The sequence below is a fragment of the Rhinatrema bivittatum genome, chromosome 4, assembly GCF_901001135.1.
Source record: "Rhinatrema bivittatum chromosome 4, aRhiBiv1.1, whole genome shotgun sequence".
NCBI classification, from domain to species: domain Eukaryota; kingdom Metazoa; phylum Chordata; class Amphibia; order Gymnophiona; family Rhinatrematidae; genus Rhinatrema; species Rhinatrema bivittatum.
This window is the reverse complement of record NC_042618.1, coordinates 379,874,156-379,892,670: the sequence shown is the minus strand read 5'-3', so window position 1 is coordinate 379,892,670 and position 18,515 is coordinate 379,874,156. Positions and strand designations below refer to the sequence as shown.

The window sequence follows — 18,515 nt, the reverse complement described above, 5'->3', positions numbered from 1 at the left end:
AATCTATCCCAATTACTATCCCAACTATCACTATGCCTCAACCAAGCCAAAACAGAAATCCTTCACATCCACGATGACCGTCCCTCTTATCCCCTCAAGTGCACCCCCTCCAACCACCCAGGAACCTCAATCAACACGGGAGTGCCACAGATCTCACAAATCTCACTCACTCCATCCACAAGAAACCTAGGAGTAACAATTGACAGCCAACTCAACTTTCAACGACACATCTCCAATACAATTAAGGATGGATTCTTCAAACTCCAAACCCTGAAAAAACTTAAACCCCTTCTCCAAGCGCACGACTTCCGAACAGTCCTTCAATCAATTATCCTCTCAAAACTCGACTACTGCAACTCCCTTCTCATCGGCCTACCAGAAATCCACATCAGACCCCTCCAAGTTCTACAAAATGCCGCCGCCAGAATCATCACCAACAACAAAAAATCCTCCCACATCACACCTACCCTCAAAGAACTCCACTGGCTACCCATCACACAAAGAATCCATTACAAAACACTCACCCTCATGCACAAAAAAATACACAACAACAAAATGAACTGGCTAAACAACGCAATACATCCACACCCCACACAAAGAACCCTCAGATCCACCAACACTGGCCTCCTAGCCATCCCCAATCTCAAATCTGCACACCTCAACGCAACCCGCAAACGAGCCATAACAATAGCGGGACCCACCCTATGGAACACCCTCCCCACCTGTCTCAGAAATGAACCATCACTGCAAACCTTCAAAAAACACCTTAAAACATGGCTGTTTTTAAAAGCCTTCCCACCCGACCCTTAACCTGCCCGAACGCAACACACCTCATCCCATACTCAGTCTTCTCACCCCCCTGAATCCCTCACTCCACTACTTTCTCCCACCCCACCTTCCCCCCTCCCTTCCCTCATCCCCCCACCTCTATTCCTAAATTACCTTACCAACAAGTCCCTAATCCTAAATTTATTTTATCAACAACACATTCATGTACATATGTTATTTCCTATAACCTTTTGTTATATCCTATAACCTTTTGTTCCATGTACCACTGTTATAATATGTTATAATTGTTTTTTTGGTTACCATGTTATAATGTAAAATAGGGCGGACTACGCCCTATTCTCTTGGTTATCTGGAAACCGATGTGATATCTCGATTGAATGTCGGTATATAAAAGAAATAAATAATAATAATAATAATAATTTACCAAATTGAAATACAGCAATTATTGTGCCTGTTAAATAGCTATTTCCTAACATAAATAAATTTGATTAAATAAAGAGAACTATCGTTTATTCTTGTACTTTATAAATAATGTCAGATACATAAAATAAATTAGAGTTTAAGAATACAGTATTTTAATGTAATCTGGTTTAAAGTGCCAAAAGCAGAATATAAAAAAAAATAAAATACCTAAATAGGATGTAGGTAATGACTGCAAAGGATGGCCATTTACAAAAAAAAGTAAAATAAATTAACAAAAGGGTAAACTATCAATAATGACAAAAAAATGTCATCTGCACAGCACCAACATAAATTTGTGCTATATTAAAACTAGCACTCAAAATGGATTGTATCGATCAGCAAGAACTAATGTTACTTTATTATAAACCCACATTTCTGTCTTGGTTCATGATTTCAAGATAACATTTCAGAAGTAAGGAAGATGGGATTATAGAAAGGATACTGAATAGGCCCACCTTTTTTCTTGGCAATAAAAATGAGATTGTTAAGGGGAAACCAATGCGTAAAGTAGCTCCAATTCTTAGTCCTGTGCATTGGATCTTTGTAACATGCTACAGTGGATCTGCTAGCTGTTACATCTCACACCTGTGACAGGAATCTTTGTAAGAGAAAACATTTTTAAAAAATCACTTGTTTTACCTCTAGTTTCTCATTAAGACTAGGGAACTTTTACAAATTCTGATAAATTTTACTATACCCTGTTTCCCCGAAAATAAGACAGTGTCTTATATTAATTTTTGCTACCAAAGATGCACTAGGCCTTATTTTCAGGAGATGTCTAATAGAGCTGCTGGCTGCCCCTGCGTCAGCCATGCCTCACCAGTGTGCTGTCAGAGAGAGGTAAGAGTGTGCAGCATTCAATGTAATCAGCTTGGGCTGACTCTGCTGCTTTTGAACCTCTGCACACTGCTTGGAAGGGGTCCCCCGACTGGTACTGCCACCATCCCCAGATGTCAGTAATCTTGCTGCCACTGTCACTGCTGCCACATGGCTATTGGGGAGGCGCCGATTGCTGCTACTGACACTGAAGCCCATTCTGCTGCCTCCTCTGTGCAGGCCCCGTGGGCTTCCACTTTCTCCATGCTGATCTCGTACATTGTGAGATCCGCATAGAGAAAGTGCTATTCTTGCACATTCCCAAAGATTACATGTGCCAATCACTAAAAAGTAATTTTTTTTTTTTTTTACCTTTGCTGGCTGATTAGTTTTCTAATCGGTTGGTCACAGGCTTTTTCTTTTTCCACCTTCCCTTTCTTATTTTTTTGCCAATTCCTTTTATATTGTCCTTTTTTCTTCCGTATTTCTTTTCTCTCCATCTTCTTCCCTCAAACACAGTCAGGTTCTCATTCTCACATGCATTTCTCTCTCTCTCACACACACAGGCTCTCACTGTCAACATGCTGTCTCTCATACAATCATTCATACACACAGTCTCTCACTGGCACATGCTGTCTGACTCTCACACACACAGGCTCTCTCTCACTCCCACATGCTGTCTTGCTCAAGCATAGGCTCTCACCGTCACACGCAGTCTCTCTCACACACACAGAGGCTCTCACATGCTGCCTCTGCAAACATTCAGATCCTCACTCCCACACACAATCTCTCAACTCATCTCATACACGCATGCACACACCCTCTACAGACCCTCAGCCTCTCTCTCACCTCTGGGCCTCCTCTTCGCGGGTCGCCGCAGGATGGGCTCTTCCTCGGCCCTGCACTTCTCGGGCCTCTTCCTCGGCCCTGCTACCGGGCCTCTTCCTCTTCTTGGGCCGCTGCGACTTGGAATTCGCAGCAGCCCGCGGCGGCTCCTCTTCTGCACGCGCTGATGCTCTTTCTCCTTCCTGCCCACGCGGCTCCGGCAACGTTTACTTCCGGGGCCGCACAGGCAGGAAGGAGAAAGAGCATCAGTGCATTTGAACGCGATCTTTTTCTTTGGGCAAGGAGGCTCAGCGGCCGCATGAGCCTCCTTGCGCCCGGGGGAATTGGCTCCCCTCGGGATACCACTGCTCGCGTCTGTCCCTAATACTTTGGAAACTTTATTAAAAAAAAAAAAAAAAATGACATCACAGGATTGACTGGCCCACCGGGGGAAGCCCGATCCCCCGATAGGTCAATCCGCCCCTGTTTACAAGGGATGGCTTACTTTCGGGGGAGGTCTTATATTTATGAATTCGGCAAAATCTCTACTAGGTCTTATTTTTGGGGGATGTCTTATTTTCGGGGAAACACAGTAATGTGCAGTTGCTGCTGTAGGCTTTATATCACCAAAATTCATAGCTCCTGGGATGAGGGTACACTGTTCTTGATCTTTAGTACTTTATAGTCCTACAAATGTCCACCGATACTAGGCAAGCACCCACCTGGTTTTCTGATTCTGCCTTAAAGAAATGTCTTCAGTAGCTTTTCCCAAAAACTCTGACCCTGGATAGCTGAGGTTACTTAAAGTTGAAGATCGATCTATTGTCTCATGTGGTTCCGGAGAGGCATATAAAGTGTCTGATTGCTGCATTGGTGATATGTTTAAGGGAAGTGGTTGATCAGGCTTCTTGAATGAATCAAAATGCATTGCCCATCTGTCATGTTCTTCCACCTAGGTAGTATAAGCACAGTAAAAACACACAAAAAATTATATTGTACATTAAAAAGCTTCAGCATGGTATATTGCACAATCAGAAAAAATAATGTATTAATGTTACAAATATATTAGCAGGATTTCTCAAATTATAAAACATGAAAACTAAGAAAACACAACTACCGTGTTTCCCCGAAAATAAGACAGTGTCTTATATTAATTTTTGCTACCAAAGATGCACTAGGCCTTATTTTCAGGGGATGTCTTATTTTTCCATGAAGAAGAATTCACATATATTGTTGAACAAAAAAATGAACATTTATTATATTCTGAATAGTTGTCTGGTTATGCTGGTTTGTGATGACAACTAACTGTGAATCCTGCAGGGTAAAAAAATCACAGCTGCATGCTCTGGTGTTCTGTGCGACGGGCATGCTCCCAAATAAAAACTTTGCTATGTCTTACTTTCAGGGGCGGTCTTATATTTAGCAATTCAGCAAAACCTCTACTAGGTCTTATTTTCGGGGGATGTCTTATTTTCGGGGAAACAGGGTAGTTCCCCTTTCTTTTCATACTACATCACCCAAATACTACATTAGCATTTTTGCATAATTTTTGCATGCTTCTTAGGCCCAAAACATATCTGGTTTATAAATGTCTAGTGAGAAAGTACTAGTGTGTCCTGAGCACACTCAGATAAGTTCTTGATACTGTCAAGTTTCTTTTAGCAAACAGTTTATTTAATGAGGAAGTGTGGGTTTCCTGTTATGAAAAAGGGCCCACCTGTGTAAGGCCACAGGTAGACCTCCCCTGGACACAACCTCCAGGAGCAGCTATAAGAAATAAAGTGGCATTAATAGAATTATTTCATATCAAACTTGTCCTTCCTGTTTGTGGTTTTTATTACTAAAGGAAAAAAAATAGAATGAGTAAATCTCAAAGCTGCGCTGCCTATTACAAATCCACTTATCACTGGAATCATACAGAAGCAATCAACAGGTTACAATATGATTACTCATCTCCCTGAATCATATCCTTACATCAGCTGCTATACCCTACGGGCAATCCAGGATCAGGTCTACAGCCCCCAACCTAATCATATACTGATTCATCAACTTACATCATAATGTTATAGCTCGCCCCTCTGCCATCTTTGGTTTAAGACCACATATCCCTGGGGACAGTAACTTTTAAACAGCCGCATGAGTGCGTATGTACATGCGTATGCCAGCTCACACCAATGGACATTTATGCGCATGTTATAAAATAGGCTGTACGTGTACATATTCGCACAATTTAATATAGATGCACATCTGAGCACAAATGCTGCCTCTACTGCATAAGCAGGATAATTTTAGTAGATAAGCGCGCCAATGCAATTACTAGTTTCCCAAGTTCATTCCCAGTTCACCCAGGTCAAGTATAGGACTTTCTAACCCCTTAAAAAGCCTCCCTTTTATGCTGTTAATCCCAACCCTTAAAATCTTGGTGACTAGCCTAGTTTTGTTTCATGACTCACTCACCATCCATAGCAGAAGTAAAGTTACACGGTATGTGATACCGGCATGCGCTTGTGCATGCAAATACTTACATGTTGGTTTTATTAAGAAAACCAAACAAACAAACAAAAAAAACCCAGGAATGCCTATCCTTGGCCCATTCCCCACCCCTTTTTAAAAAAGGTTTGTGCATGTATTGAGAGATACACATGTAATTTTGCGCCTTTTAAAATGCATACGGTGCGCACCAGCCTGCCTTCTGTGCAAATCTCAAGGATTTGGCGTATGCAAAGCTTTTACAATTCACCTTTAAGCTTCCATCTTGGAAAGGCAACTCATGTTTTTCCTCATCTTAATTCATGACATTTCTTCATTCCCATAAACAGCTAGCTATGAGTATGAAATGGAAACAGGATGCTAGGCTTGATGGACCCTTAATAACATAAGAACATAAGAAATTGCCATGCTGGGACAGACCAAGGGTCCATCAAGCCCAGCATCCTGTTTCCAACAGAGGCCAAAAACCAGGCCACAAGAACCTGGCAATTATCCAAACACTAAGAAGAACCTATGCTACTGATGCAATTAATAGCAGTGGCTATTCCCTAAGTATAATTGATTAATAGCCATTAATGGACTTCTCCTCCAAGAACTTATCCAAACCTTTTTTGAACCCAGCTACACTAACTGCATTAACCACATTCTCTGGCAACAAATTCCAGAGTTTAATTGTGCGCTGAGTGAAAAAGAATTTTCTCCGATTAGTCTTAAATGTGTTACTTGCTAACTTCATGGAATGCCCCCTAGTCCTTCTATTATTCGAAAGTGTAAATAACCGAGTCACATCTACTCGTTCAAGACCTCTCATGATCTTAAAGACCTCTATCATATCCCCCCTCAGCCGTCTCTTCTCCAAGCTGAACAGCCCTAACCTCTTCAGCCTTTCCTCATAGGGGAGCTGTTCCATCCCTTTTATCATTTTGGTTGCCCTTCTCTGTACCTTCTCCATCGCAACTATATCTTTTTTGAGATGCGGCGACCAGAATTGTACACAGTATTCAAGGTGCGGTCTCACCATGGAGCGATATAGAGGCATTATGACATTTTCCGTTCTATTAACCATTCCCTTCCTAATAATTCCTAACATTCTATTTGCTTTTTTGACTGCTGCAGCACACTGAGCTGATGATTTTAAAGTATTATCCACTATGATGCCTAGATCTTTTTCCTGGGTGGTAGCTCCTAACATGGAACCTAACATCGTGTAACTACAGCAAGGGTTATTTTTTCCTATGTGCAACACCTTGCACTTATCCACATTAAATTGCATCTGCCATTTGGATGCCCAATTTTCCAGTCTTGCAAGGTCCTCCTGTAATGTATCACAGTCTGCCTGTGATTTAACTACTCTGAATAATTTTGTATCATCCGCAAATTTGATAACCTCACTCGTTGTATTCCTTTCCAGATCATTTATATATATATTGAAAAGCACCGGTCCCAATACAGATCCCTGAGGTACTCCACTGTTTACCCTTTTCCACTGAGAATATTGACCATTTAATCCTACTCTTCTAACTCATCTGCCTTCTAATCCCACCGACCCTGCTCTTTACCAGTCTCTTCAACAATCATCCCTCAACAACAATGGTCTGGAAACACTTGAACCCATCTCTATCTTAGAGATACAAACTCTTATAAGAAGAATGAAACCTTCCTCCCATCCTTTGGATACTATCCCCACCAAACTGCTCCTGGCCATCCCTGACTCCATCGCTAAAACCTTGTCGGACATCATAAACTGCTCACTCTCCCAAGGACTATATCCTGACGACCTCAAATTGGCCTCCATCAAACCTCTACTCAAGAAACCCAACTTGGATCCTAAAGACCCCAACAACTTCCGTCCTATCGCCAATCTCCCATTCATAGCCAAGATTCTAGAAAAAGTTGTCAATACTCAACTCTCCGAATACATAGAAGAAAACAAAATCCTATTCCAATCACAATACGGATTTCGCAAGTCACTGAACACAGAATCCCTCCTCATCTCCATGTCTGACTTCATATTAATGGGCCTTGACAAAGGCCAATCCTTCCTCTTAATTCTACTGGACCTATCAGCCGCCTTTGATACGGTCAATCATTCCATTCTCACTTCCATTCTGGCTTCTATAGGTATCTCAGGCACAGCTCTCTCATGGTTTAAATCTTTTCTCTCCAACAGAGGCTTCAAGGTTAAGATACAGAACAAAGAATCTTCACGAATGGACGCATCCATAGGTGTCCCCCAGGGCTCCTCACTGTCACCTACACTCTTTAACATTTATCTTTTACCTATCTGCCAACTCCTCTCCAACCTTAACCTCAAACATTTCCTCTACGCCGACGACATCCAGATCGTGATACCCATTAAAGAATCTTACACAAAAACATTGGTTCACTGGGAAAACTGTCTCTTCGAAATTAAACATCTCCTGGCTAACCTAAACCTAGTTTTAAACTCCTCTAAAACAGAACTGCTTCTCATCTCCCCAGATAATAATGCCATCTCTAATCCTCCAACTATCCCAACTACTACACAGGTGAGAGATCTAGGAGTATTAATTGATAACCGGATGAACCTTAAAGCTTACATCAACAGAACCACCAAGGACTGTTTCCACAAACTCCAAGTTCTGAAAAGAATTAGACCACTCTTCCACACTCAGGACTTCAGAACCATTCTACAAGCTATCATTTTTTCTAAGATCGATTACTGTAACTCTATCCTTCTGGGCCTACCTTCCTCCTATACTAGACCCCTCCAGATGTTACAAAACGCTGCGGCAAGATTACTGACAAACTCCAGGAGGAGGGACCATATATCTCCAATCCTAAAAGATCTCCACTGGTTGCCTGTTCACTTTAGAATCCTCTACAAATCTCTTTCCATAATATACAAAACCATCCATCAACACACCCCACTCGACTTACAAGTCCCATTCCAAATTTATAACTCCTCCAGACCAACAAGAGACACACTCAGAGGATCTCTTCAAGTGCCCCCAGCCAAAACTACCAAACACATTACCTTGAGAGATCGGGCCTTTTCAACAGCCGGCCCCCTTCTATGGAACTCCATCCCACCGGACCTTAGACAGGAGCCCAGCCTCCCAACCTTCAGGAAGAGACTTAAGACCTGGCTGTTTAAAAAAGCTTTCCCGGACACCGATTAATTCTATTCAGCCAGATTCTACCACTTCCACATGTAAAAATGTTATTACTAATGTAAATACCTATACCTAATGTTATTCTCTTTCTTTTCTTCTCTCCTCCCAGTTCTATTACCTTGTTATTTGTAACTGCTTCCTTCTACACAAATAGGTTATTGAATTGTTTACTGTACACCCCTGTTATATGTAAACCGGCATGATGTGTTTGCAACATGAATGCCGGTATATAAAAATTTTAAATAAATAAATAAATAAAATACTCTCTGTTTCCTGTCTTTTAACCAGTTTGTAATCCACGAAAGGGTCTGACCCAGCATGGCAATTTCTTATGTTCTTATGGATAATGAGTTATCCAGCTAAAATTTATCCAGAAAAGTGCTCAAAGTATTAAAAAGTCAGCATTTAACTAGATAACTCAAAAGTTATCCAGCTAAATGCCTTTCCTTTTAGATTTATTTTTCCTTTTAGATTAATAACTAGCAATAAGGTGCAAAAACAGACGACACAAAAACTAAAAAAGGAAGCCTTTACAAAATACAACTAAAAAACAACAGGGTTTACCTGAAATTCAATTATATCTCCAAAACAATAAAAAATGAGTGAAAACACCACTCAAAATGTAGCAAGGGAATAGTGTGTCAAAAAAGTAATCACTAAATTGTGAAACACTAAATAATGTATTCTTTTATACAAAAAACAAAAACAGCTATCATACTTCAAACAAAAAAAAAAGTTCAATTATGCTTACCTGATAATTTTCTTTCATTGAGTCCTGCTAGACTCCACAGCTAACGGAGTCAGAGGACACACCTCTTATGATGTCACTCTGGGCTATAAGGAAGGTGTGGTCCTAGGCCAGGGTTGGCAAACTCCAGTCCTCGAGTACCTCAAGCAGGTCAGGTTTTCAGGCTGTCTATAATGAAATGCATGAGAAAGATTTTCTAGTGCATGCAAATCTTTCTCATGCATATTGATTGATTGTAGATATCCTGAAAACTTGGCCTGTTTGTGTCACTCAAGGACTGGAGTTTGCTATCCCTGTCCTAGGCAATACCAGTAGTCTACTGCCAAAAGCACTGTGACCACCAGAAATCCCTCTAACGCCACATTCTTGAAAACACATACTAAAGACCACTGCGAGTGAGTCAAGAGGTAAGATGAGAGAGAGAGAGAGAGTCAGAGGAAGGAAAACACAGAAGGACATATCTTGCATGCCATTGGTTCCACTGATCCCCGTCATTCCTGTCTTTCTGGTTGGGATTGGGACTGGTCTAGCAGGACTCAAAAAAAGAAAATTATCAGTAAGTATAATTTAAACGTCCTTATCTTCCTGCTAGACTAATCTTCACGTACGGGAGTTACCTAAGCTTCTCCTTGCTGAGATGGAGGAAGACAGGGCTGACTTAATGATCCCTGCTTCAAAGGCAAAGACCGCCTGTAGAACTCTGTGAAGATACATAGGGAAGACTACTTGGCAGCACTGCAGATCTCCTCTGTAGAGATTGAAGACACTTCCATCGATGATGCTGCTTGTGCCCTCGTGAAGTGGGCTTGTAGGGCTACCGGAGCCTGCTGCCCAAGAGTATGTATGCTGAAACTATTGCCGCCTTGATCCATGTAGCCAAGGTGGCTTTGGAGGCTGCCTCACTTTTCCGAAGGCAGTTTCCAAAGCCACAATACAAACAAACAACTTATCCACTTTCCCTTTTAGGTACTTCAACAGAATACAGTGCACATCCAGCAGATGCAGGTTTCTATCCTTTTCCAGACAGTCCCTGCTTCTAAAGGCTGACAGAGAATCTGATTAGTTCACATGAAGGGAAGTTACAACCTTAGGAAGAAAGAATGATACTGGACGGAAGATAATTGAATCTGGAGAGGAGACCAAATAAGAGTCTCTCCATACCAGGGTTTGCAGCTCTGAGATACACCTGGCCAAGCAGATCGCTACTAAAAGGACAGTTTTCAGTGACAGGTCATTTATAGAGGCTGTTTTATTGACTCGAAGGGTGGATTGACAAATTGGTCGATTTTAAAAGCCCTATGTGCACCAAAGCCAGGAAATGCATGCATTACGCAGCCTGGCGTGCGCTGCTCAGACTTTAAAACCAGAGCGGGACGCGCATACAAATTTTTCTCACCAAAAGGGCAGACTGGATCTGTAGCATAAATCCAGCGCTTAATTGTGCGCATTGGAGAGCCAACCTGACAGCTTTTTTTTTAAGCTTGTTTATTGGCCACTAAGCTTCTTCCTCTGACCCCTGCCCCTGGCAGTGTGCCCCCATCCCCCCAGGGTAACTATGATCCCATCGAAAGATACTAGGGCAACTTTTCTCTGCAGAATGGAGGGCTATAGCCACCAATCCAGGCTCCTCCTTACTTCCAGAGGTGCTTGTAGCCAGAATTGGTAACCCTGGGAAGAGGTTGACCAGCGTAACAGGGATTGCTGAAATGCACAATTAAGCTCTGGAATTCATTGCCAGGGAATGTGGTTAAGGTAGTTAGTGTAGCCGGGTTTAAAAAAGGTTTGGATAAGTTCCTGGAGAAGTCCATAAACTGCTATTAATCAAGTTGACTTCAGGAATAGCCACCGTTTAGTAGCATAGGATCTATTTAATGTTTGGGTTCTTGCCAGGTACTTGTAACCTGGATTGGAGACTGTTGGAAACAAGATGCTGGGCTTGATGGACCCTCAAGTCTGACCCCCAGTTTGGCAACTTATGTTTTTATGTGCTCTGGCCCATAGGACCAAGTCCAGCGATGTTACCATGAAGCCCTGAAACTGCAGATAGCCCCAAGCCCTAGGTGAATCTTGAATTTGAAAGGTCAGCACCCAATCTATTAACCCGGCTATTCTGCTGGGAATTAGCATAATTCTCCCTTCCCTTGTATCAACATAAGCCCTTTAGAAATTCTAGGGGCAAGATGGATCCAGGCTACTTTTTGCATAGTTTATTATCCAGCTTAACTGTTGCAGGAGATGGACTACCATTCCCAAGGCCCTGTGGCCTTCTTGTGCCTATTTGGCTCCTATGAGCCAATCATCTAAACAGGAGTACACCTGTTTATGGATTGCAAATTGGTTGACGGACAGAAGGCAATGTGTGATGGTAAATGGAGCCTTCTCTGAAGAGAGAGTGGTTTTAAGTGGTGTACCACAAGGATCGGTGTTGGGACCGGTCCTGTTCAATATCTTTGTGAGCGACATTGCGGACGGGATAGAAGGTAAGGTTTGTCTTTTTGCGGATGACACGAAGATCTGCAACAGAGTGGACACGCCGGAAGGAGTGGAGAGAATGAGACGGGATCTAAGGAAACTGGAAGAGTGGTCGAAGATATGGCAGCTGAGATTCAATGCCAAGAAGTGCAAAGTCATGCATATGGGGAGTGGAAATCCGAATGAACTGTACTCGATGGGGGGGGGGAAAGGCTGATGTGCACGGAGCAGGAGAGGGACCTTGGGGTGATAGTGTCTAATGATGTGAAGACAGCGAAACAATGCGACAAGGCGATAGCAAAGGCCAGAAGAATGCTGGGCTGCATAGAGAGAGGAATATCGAGTAAGAAAAGGGAAGTGATTATTCCCTTGTACAGGTCCTTGGTGAGGCCTCACCTGGAGTACTGTGTTCAGTTCTGGAGACCGTATCTACAAAAAGACAAAGACAAGATGGAAGCGGTACAGAGAAGGGCGACCAGGAAGGTGGAGGATCTTCATCGGATGACGTACGAGGAGAGATTGAAGAATCTAAATATGTACACCCTGGAGGAAAGGAGGAGCAGAGGTGATATGATACAGACTTTCAGATACTTGAAAGGTTTTAATGATCCAAAAACAACGACAAACCTCTTCCGTAGGAAAATAATCAGCAGAACCAGGGGTCACGATTTGAGGCTCCAGGGAGGAAGATTCAGAACCAATGTCAGGAAGTATTTCTTCACGGAGAGGGTGGTGGATGCCTGGAATGCCCTTCCAGAGGAAGTGGTGAAGACCAGAACTGTGAAAGACTTCAAAGGGGCGTGGGATAAACACTGCGGATCCATAAAGTCAAGAGGCCGCCAATGAAGAGTCGGTGACTCGCCAGAATGATGGCTATTGACACAAATACCCTTATTAAATAAACATACACATGCTTACTGTGACTCCTACATCGCTCTAAGCTTCAACAGCAAGAGGTAATGGAAAAAAGGATTTGCACTCACAAAGAGGGGAGTAGCTGGCTTGTTACGGCGGTTACTACCCCAAACCAAATATGCCTGATACTTCACTTTCAATGCATATACAGCATAGCTCTCTGCTTCAATGACAGGGGAGAAGAATAACTGATACTTCACACATCCAGCAGAGCTCTCTGCTACAACGGCAAGGGAGAAGAAAAAGGGTTAGCACTCAAAAAGCGGGGAGTAGCTGGCTTGTTACGGCGGTTACTACCCCAAACCAAATGTGCCTGATACTTCACTTTCCATGCTTATCCAGCATGGTTCTCTGCTTCATCGGCATGGGAGAAAGACTGATACAGCACGCATTTCCAGCACAGCTCTCTGCTTCAACAGCAGGGGAAAAAAAAAACCAAAAACAAAAACAAAAAACTGATGCTTCACGCATATCCTGCATAGCTTCAACGACAGGGGTGAAGAAAAAAAGGATTCGCAATCACAAAGCGAGGAGTAGCTGGCTTGTTACGGCGGTTACTACCCCAAACCAAATGTGCCTGATACTTCACTTTCAATGCATATCCAGCATGGCTCTCTGCTTCAACGGCAGGGGAGAAAAAAACTGATACTTCACGCATGTCCAGCATAGCTCCCTGCTTCAACGGCAGGGGAGAAGAAAAAAAACCAATAAGGGCTGTACAACATAGTCTAGGCAAAACAAATAAGCATGGGTGTAACTTGCTTATCGCGGCGGTTACTGCCCCTACTACCCCTAACTAATCAAGCTAGATATTTCACTTGGATGCAGCTCCATTACTGCTCTCTACATTAATGGTGGGGGTGGAAGGGGAATAGAACAAAGAGCTAAGAGAAACAGATAAGAATGAGAGAAAAAATGTGTGAGGCTTGCTGGGCAGACTGGATGGGCCATTCGGTCTTCTTCTGCCGTCATTTCTATGTTTCTATATAATTCCCTATTTGTACCAGACTATTCCCACCACTACCATGACCTTGGTAAACATCCTGGGTGCCATCTCTAGGCCACAGGTTACTGCCTAGAATTGAAACATGTTATTCCAAGACCCAGAACCTTAAGAGATTCTGGTGGGACAGCCAAATAGAATGGAGTGTACACTTCCACCAAATTCAAGGAAGCCAAGTACTCTCCTTCTATTACTGATGACATGACCAACCGTAACATCTGTCTTCGAGAGTGGAGCATGTGCAGGCACCTGTTTATTGGTCCTTCAGACCCAATACCAGGTGGAAGGAGCCATCTTTTTGGAACTACAAAGTATATCGAGAGGGTGATCTAACCCCTCTCTTGTCAGTGTACTAGCACAATAGTCTAAAGGTGCCACCACTTTGTCAGTCTTCCTTTTACCTTTTTTTTTTTTTTTTTTGAAGAGACATACATGGGGAGATCAAAAGCCCTTTGGGACTTGTCTTGTGCACTCAGGAGCATACCCACTTCACAAAATGTCTAGAACCTCCTGGTCCATCATGATTTAGGTCTATTCTGCATAGAACCACAATAGGCGGCTGCCAGCAGGATCACTGCCTACCCTTGGGTTGAGCGAATGCAACCTGTAGGGAATTCAGCTTTCCCATTTCTCATGAGAAAAATTCTCGCTCTGCATGCCTGAAGGGGAATGCCTAACCAGTTCATATCTGCACCAATACTAAAGGTGCTGGAATCTTGGCCCTTGTGCTTAGATGGTTTCTATCCTCGGAATCTTTGGGGTTTGATTCTTTCTACTGTGCCTGATAGAAACTAGCAAAATGTGCGGCAAACATTTTATTAATATCTGTAGGCATTTGCTTTATATTCCATCTCAAATCCCATAAATGTCCATCTCAAATCCCATAAATGTCCATCTCAAATCCCATAAATGATGGAGCTTTCTCTCTTAGTTCGAATTGCCTTGGCAAAAAACAAATCTTTTTTGCATTGCTCATAATATCATTGCTTAGAGAAATGTATTGCTTTTTCAATATCGTTTACCTGCAGCTCTCTGAGTTCGTCTTTTGCCAAGTGCAATCGTTTAAGTGATTTTAAAGAGCAGGCCCCTTTATGTTTCCTCTCCAAGACTTCAATTTGTTTTTCCAGCTCTGCCTGCTTAGATTTTTTTTCTCTATTTTTATGGCTTGCAAAAGCAATTATCTGCCTTCTAAGTACCGCCTTCAAGGTTTCCCATCTGAGTGTAGGGTTACAGTCTTCTACGGGATTTTACAGATCAAAATCTGCCGCTGTTTCTTTTATCTTATCACTCAAGTTCTTCTGCCTTAACCACCACACATTTAATCTCCATGGTCTGCCAACTCCCAAAGACCTATAAGATTTAAAGAAAAGAGATATTGCATGATGATTGGAAACCGTGCATACTAGGATGCCTGCATCTGCAGCAGTGATAGCTAGAGCTTTTTACATAAAAAGAAATCAATCCGGCTATATGTTTGATGATGTCTGGTGGAATAATATGTGTAATTCTTACACCTTGTATTTCTTTCCCTCCATATAGCTACTGGATCATACATCCAGATTAATTCCCAGATGCCATTCCCTGAGAATCTTTGTATATTCCCTTACTCCTGATCTGTCCACACTGGGATCTACACACGTTCCAGTCTCCTCTCAGGCATGGTCGTATTGTGTCATAGCCCATCAAAATATCCCTAAGCTTAGTACGAACTCTGCCTAGCCTACATTAGGCCCCAAAATATTAATGTATGTGATTGTTTGTCCATACAAACTCCCTTCCAAAATAACATAGCCTTCAGGATTACAACATTTTCTATCCAGCTGCAGGGGTAGATTTTTATGTATAAGAATATACACACCCCTGACAGCATGAAGAAAACAAGCATAAACCCATCCCACCCAAGCCCTTTTCAGCTTCTCGTGCTCTTTGGCTTCCAAATGCGTTTCTTGAAGAAAGCAGATGTGGACTTTCTCCTTCTTTAGAAACTGAAGGATCCTAGATTGTTGTAGCTATTCCTCTCATATTTAAATATATTAGTTTGACTTCACTCATACTGAAACTTTAATCTTATCCTAGGGAGGATCACGTGATGCCTTGAGCGGGGAGAGATGAGATTCTCAACAATCTGTCCACCCTTCTGCCAAATCAGCCTCCCTCCTCCTCCCCAAATCTGCTTTTCGCCAGGAATGCCAGCAGACAACTTAATTATTACTTTTGTGGGCCTTTCGAGGTATGTCAGCTCGTTTAACAAAGAAAGAAAAAGAGAAGGAAAGAATTAGGCCAGGGAACGGCAAGATGGCGGACACACAGCCGACCCTGGAAAAGCCAGGCTTTCATGAGATGGCAATTGCAGAGTCTAGAACCAGAGTTCAGAAAAATAGTAGATAAACTAGAAGTGAACTCATGTATGGCTAGTTATGACGCCTGCTTCAGGGAGATTGAGCAGAGGATTTCAAAGAACCATGATGCCATCATGTCCACTGAGGAGGAACTACACAGCTTCAAATCGGCGATCCATAAATAGGATGATAGGCTTGAACTCGAAAATAGATCTCGATGGAATAACCTATGCTTTGTAGGACTCCCTGAAACTTTGGCAGAGAAGGATCTTGCTCGCTTTTTAGAATCCTGGCTGGTTTGTGAACTGAGCCTTTCCCAGATGTGAGGCCCACTGCTTTATCAAACTGGTGCACCTCCTAGGTATTAGAAGGGAATGTTCAGAGACCATGGGTGGTTATAGCAAGAATTCTGGACTTTATGTATAAAGTGGAGATTCTGCAAATTTTAAGATCTGGGAAAAAATTGTCCTATGAAAACTAACACATTCTTGTGTTCCAGGATTACTCCTTTAAATTATCAGCTCAATGTAAGGAATTTGCACCAGTTTGTTCCCGGCTGCATGTCTTAGGGCTGCGGTTTGCATTACTGTATCCTGCTAAATTCCGGGTATTCTTCCCAAAGGAGTGCAATGGTTTCGGTCAGTAGCAGAGGCTGTAAAACTAGCAGAGCTCTTGGAAGTTTCAAGAGGAGACACGCAGCCCAGTTAAGGGTTTCATTGGGATATATAGCCTAAGCTGGCTGGAGAGACAGATCAAGCATCCTACTATTACCCTGGGTGACTGAAAACACAGGAAAAGTATGGACATAGCTGGATTCAAATATTTGCTCAGGAGGGAAATCTGTTTTTTTTTTATTTTGATTGATCTTTGGAAGATGGTGCCATTGCAACTTTTATATATGTTCAAGAAATCTTTGCACCTGGAACAAGAGTAACAGAGAAGAGAATAACTCTGCACCAGGAACAGAGAGCTAGTGGCCCTCAAGACATGGACTCTAGTACTTATAGGCTCTGGGAAAGACAGAGATTAACAGGTCTTTGGCTGTAGGTGTAGTGCCTGAAGAGGAAGCTTATCACGCATTTATACTGCTTAATTTTTTTTTTCTCTTGGGAGATTTAGAGAAGGCAGATAGGCAGTTAGGGATCTTGTGGTTAATGGAAACCAGGCTGGGTTCTGGGGTAGGGATAAAGGGGTGGGTAGGGGGTGGGGAAGGAAAATAAGGGGGAGGGGGAAAATATATGGCTCATGAGTGTGGAAAAGACTGAAGCTTTGTGGCTTAGGATGTATGGAAACTGTGTGACTGGGTGCCTTGGCTGGGGAGATGCCTGCTTTCAAAAATTGATATATCATAGAAACATAGAAACATAGAAATGACGGCAGAAGACGACCAAATGGCCCATCCAGTCTGCCCAGCAAGCTTCACACACTTTTTTCTGCATACTTATCTGTTTCTCTTAGCTCTTGGTTCTATTTCCCTTCCACCCCCACCATTAATGTAGAAAGCAGTGATGGAGCTGCATCCAAGTGAATATCTAGCTGATAAGTTAGGGGTAGTAGGGGTAGTAACCGCCGCAATAAGCAAGCTACACCCATGCTTATTTGTTTTACTCAGACTATGTTATACAGCCCTTATTGGTTGTTTTTCTTCTCCCCTGCCGTTGAAGCAGGGAGCTATGCTGGATATACTTGAAGTATCAGTTTATTCTTCTCCCATGCTGTTGAAGCAGAGAGCCATGCTGGATATGCATCGAAAGTGAAGTATCAGGCACATTTGGTTTGGGGTAGTAACCGCCGTAACAAGCCAGCTACTCCCCGCTTCGTGAGTGTGAACCCTTTTTTCTTCTCCCCTGCCGTTGAAGCAGAGAACTATGCTGTATATGCATAGAAATTGAAGTAACAGGCTTATTTGGTTTGGGGTAGTAACCGCCGTAACAAGCCAGCTACTCCCCGCTTCGTGAGTGTGAACCCTTTTTTCTTCTCCCCTGCCGTTGAAGCAGAGAGCTCTGCTGGATGTGTGTAGTATCAGTTTTTTCTTCTCCCCTGCCGTTGAAGCAGAGAACTATGCTGTATATGCATAGAAATTGAAGTAACAGGCTTATTTGGTTTGGGGTAGTAACCGCCGTAACAAGCCAGCTACTCCCCGCTTCGTGAGTGTGAACCCTTTTTTCTTCTCCACTGCCGTTGAAGCAGAGAGCTCTGCTGGATGTGTGTACTATCAGTTTTTTCTTCTCCCCTGCCGTTGAAGCAGAGAACTATGCTGTATATGCATAGAAATTGAAGTAACAGGCTTATTTGGTTTGGGGTAGTAACCGCCGTAACAAGCCAGCTACTCCCCCCTTTGTGAGTGCAGATCCTTTATTCCACATTTCCTCTTGCTGTTGAAGCTAGAATGATGTTGGAGTCATAGTAAGCATGTGTACGTTTATTGAATAAGGGTATTGTCTCCAGGCAGTAGCCATCATTCTGGCGAGTCACCCACTCTTCATTGGCGGCCTCTTGAC

At 42.7% G+C, this 18,515-nt stretch overlaps 1 protein-coding gene across 4 annotated transcripts in view; it reads right to left on the bottom strand.

The window, feature by feature from the left end:
• CCDC66 (coiled-coil domain containing 66) overlaps positions 1 to 18,515 on the bottom strand; it is a 237,977-nt gene that overhangs the window by 71,460 nt on the left and 148,002 nt on the right. For all 4 annotated transcript variants that reach the window (XM_029600914.1, XM_029600915.1, XM_029600913.1 and 1 more), the window contains one exon: positions 3,615 to 3,844. In XM_029600914.1, coding sequence (XP_029456774.1) covers positions 3,615 to 3,844 — 230 coding nt within the window. The remainder of the gene's footprint in view (positions 1 to 3,614; positions 3,845 to 18,515) is intronic.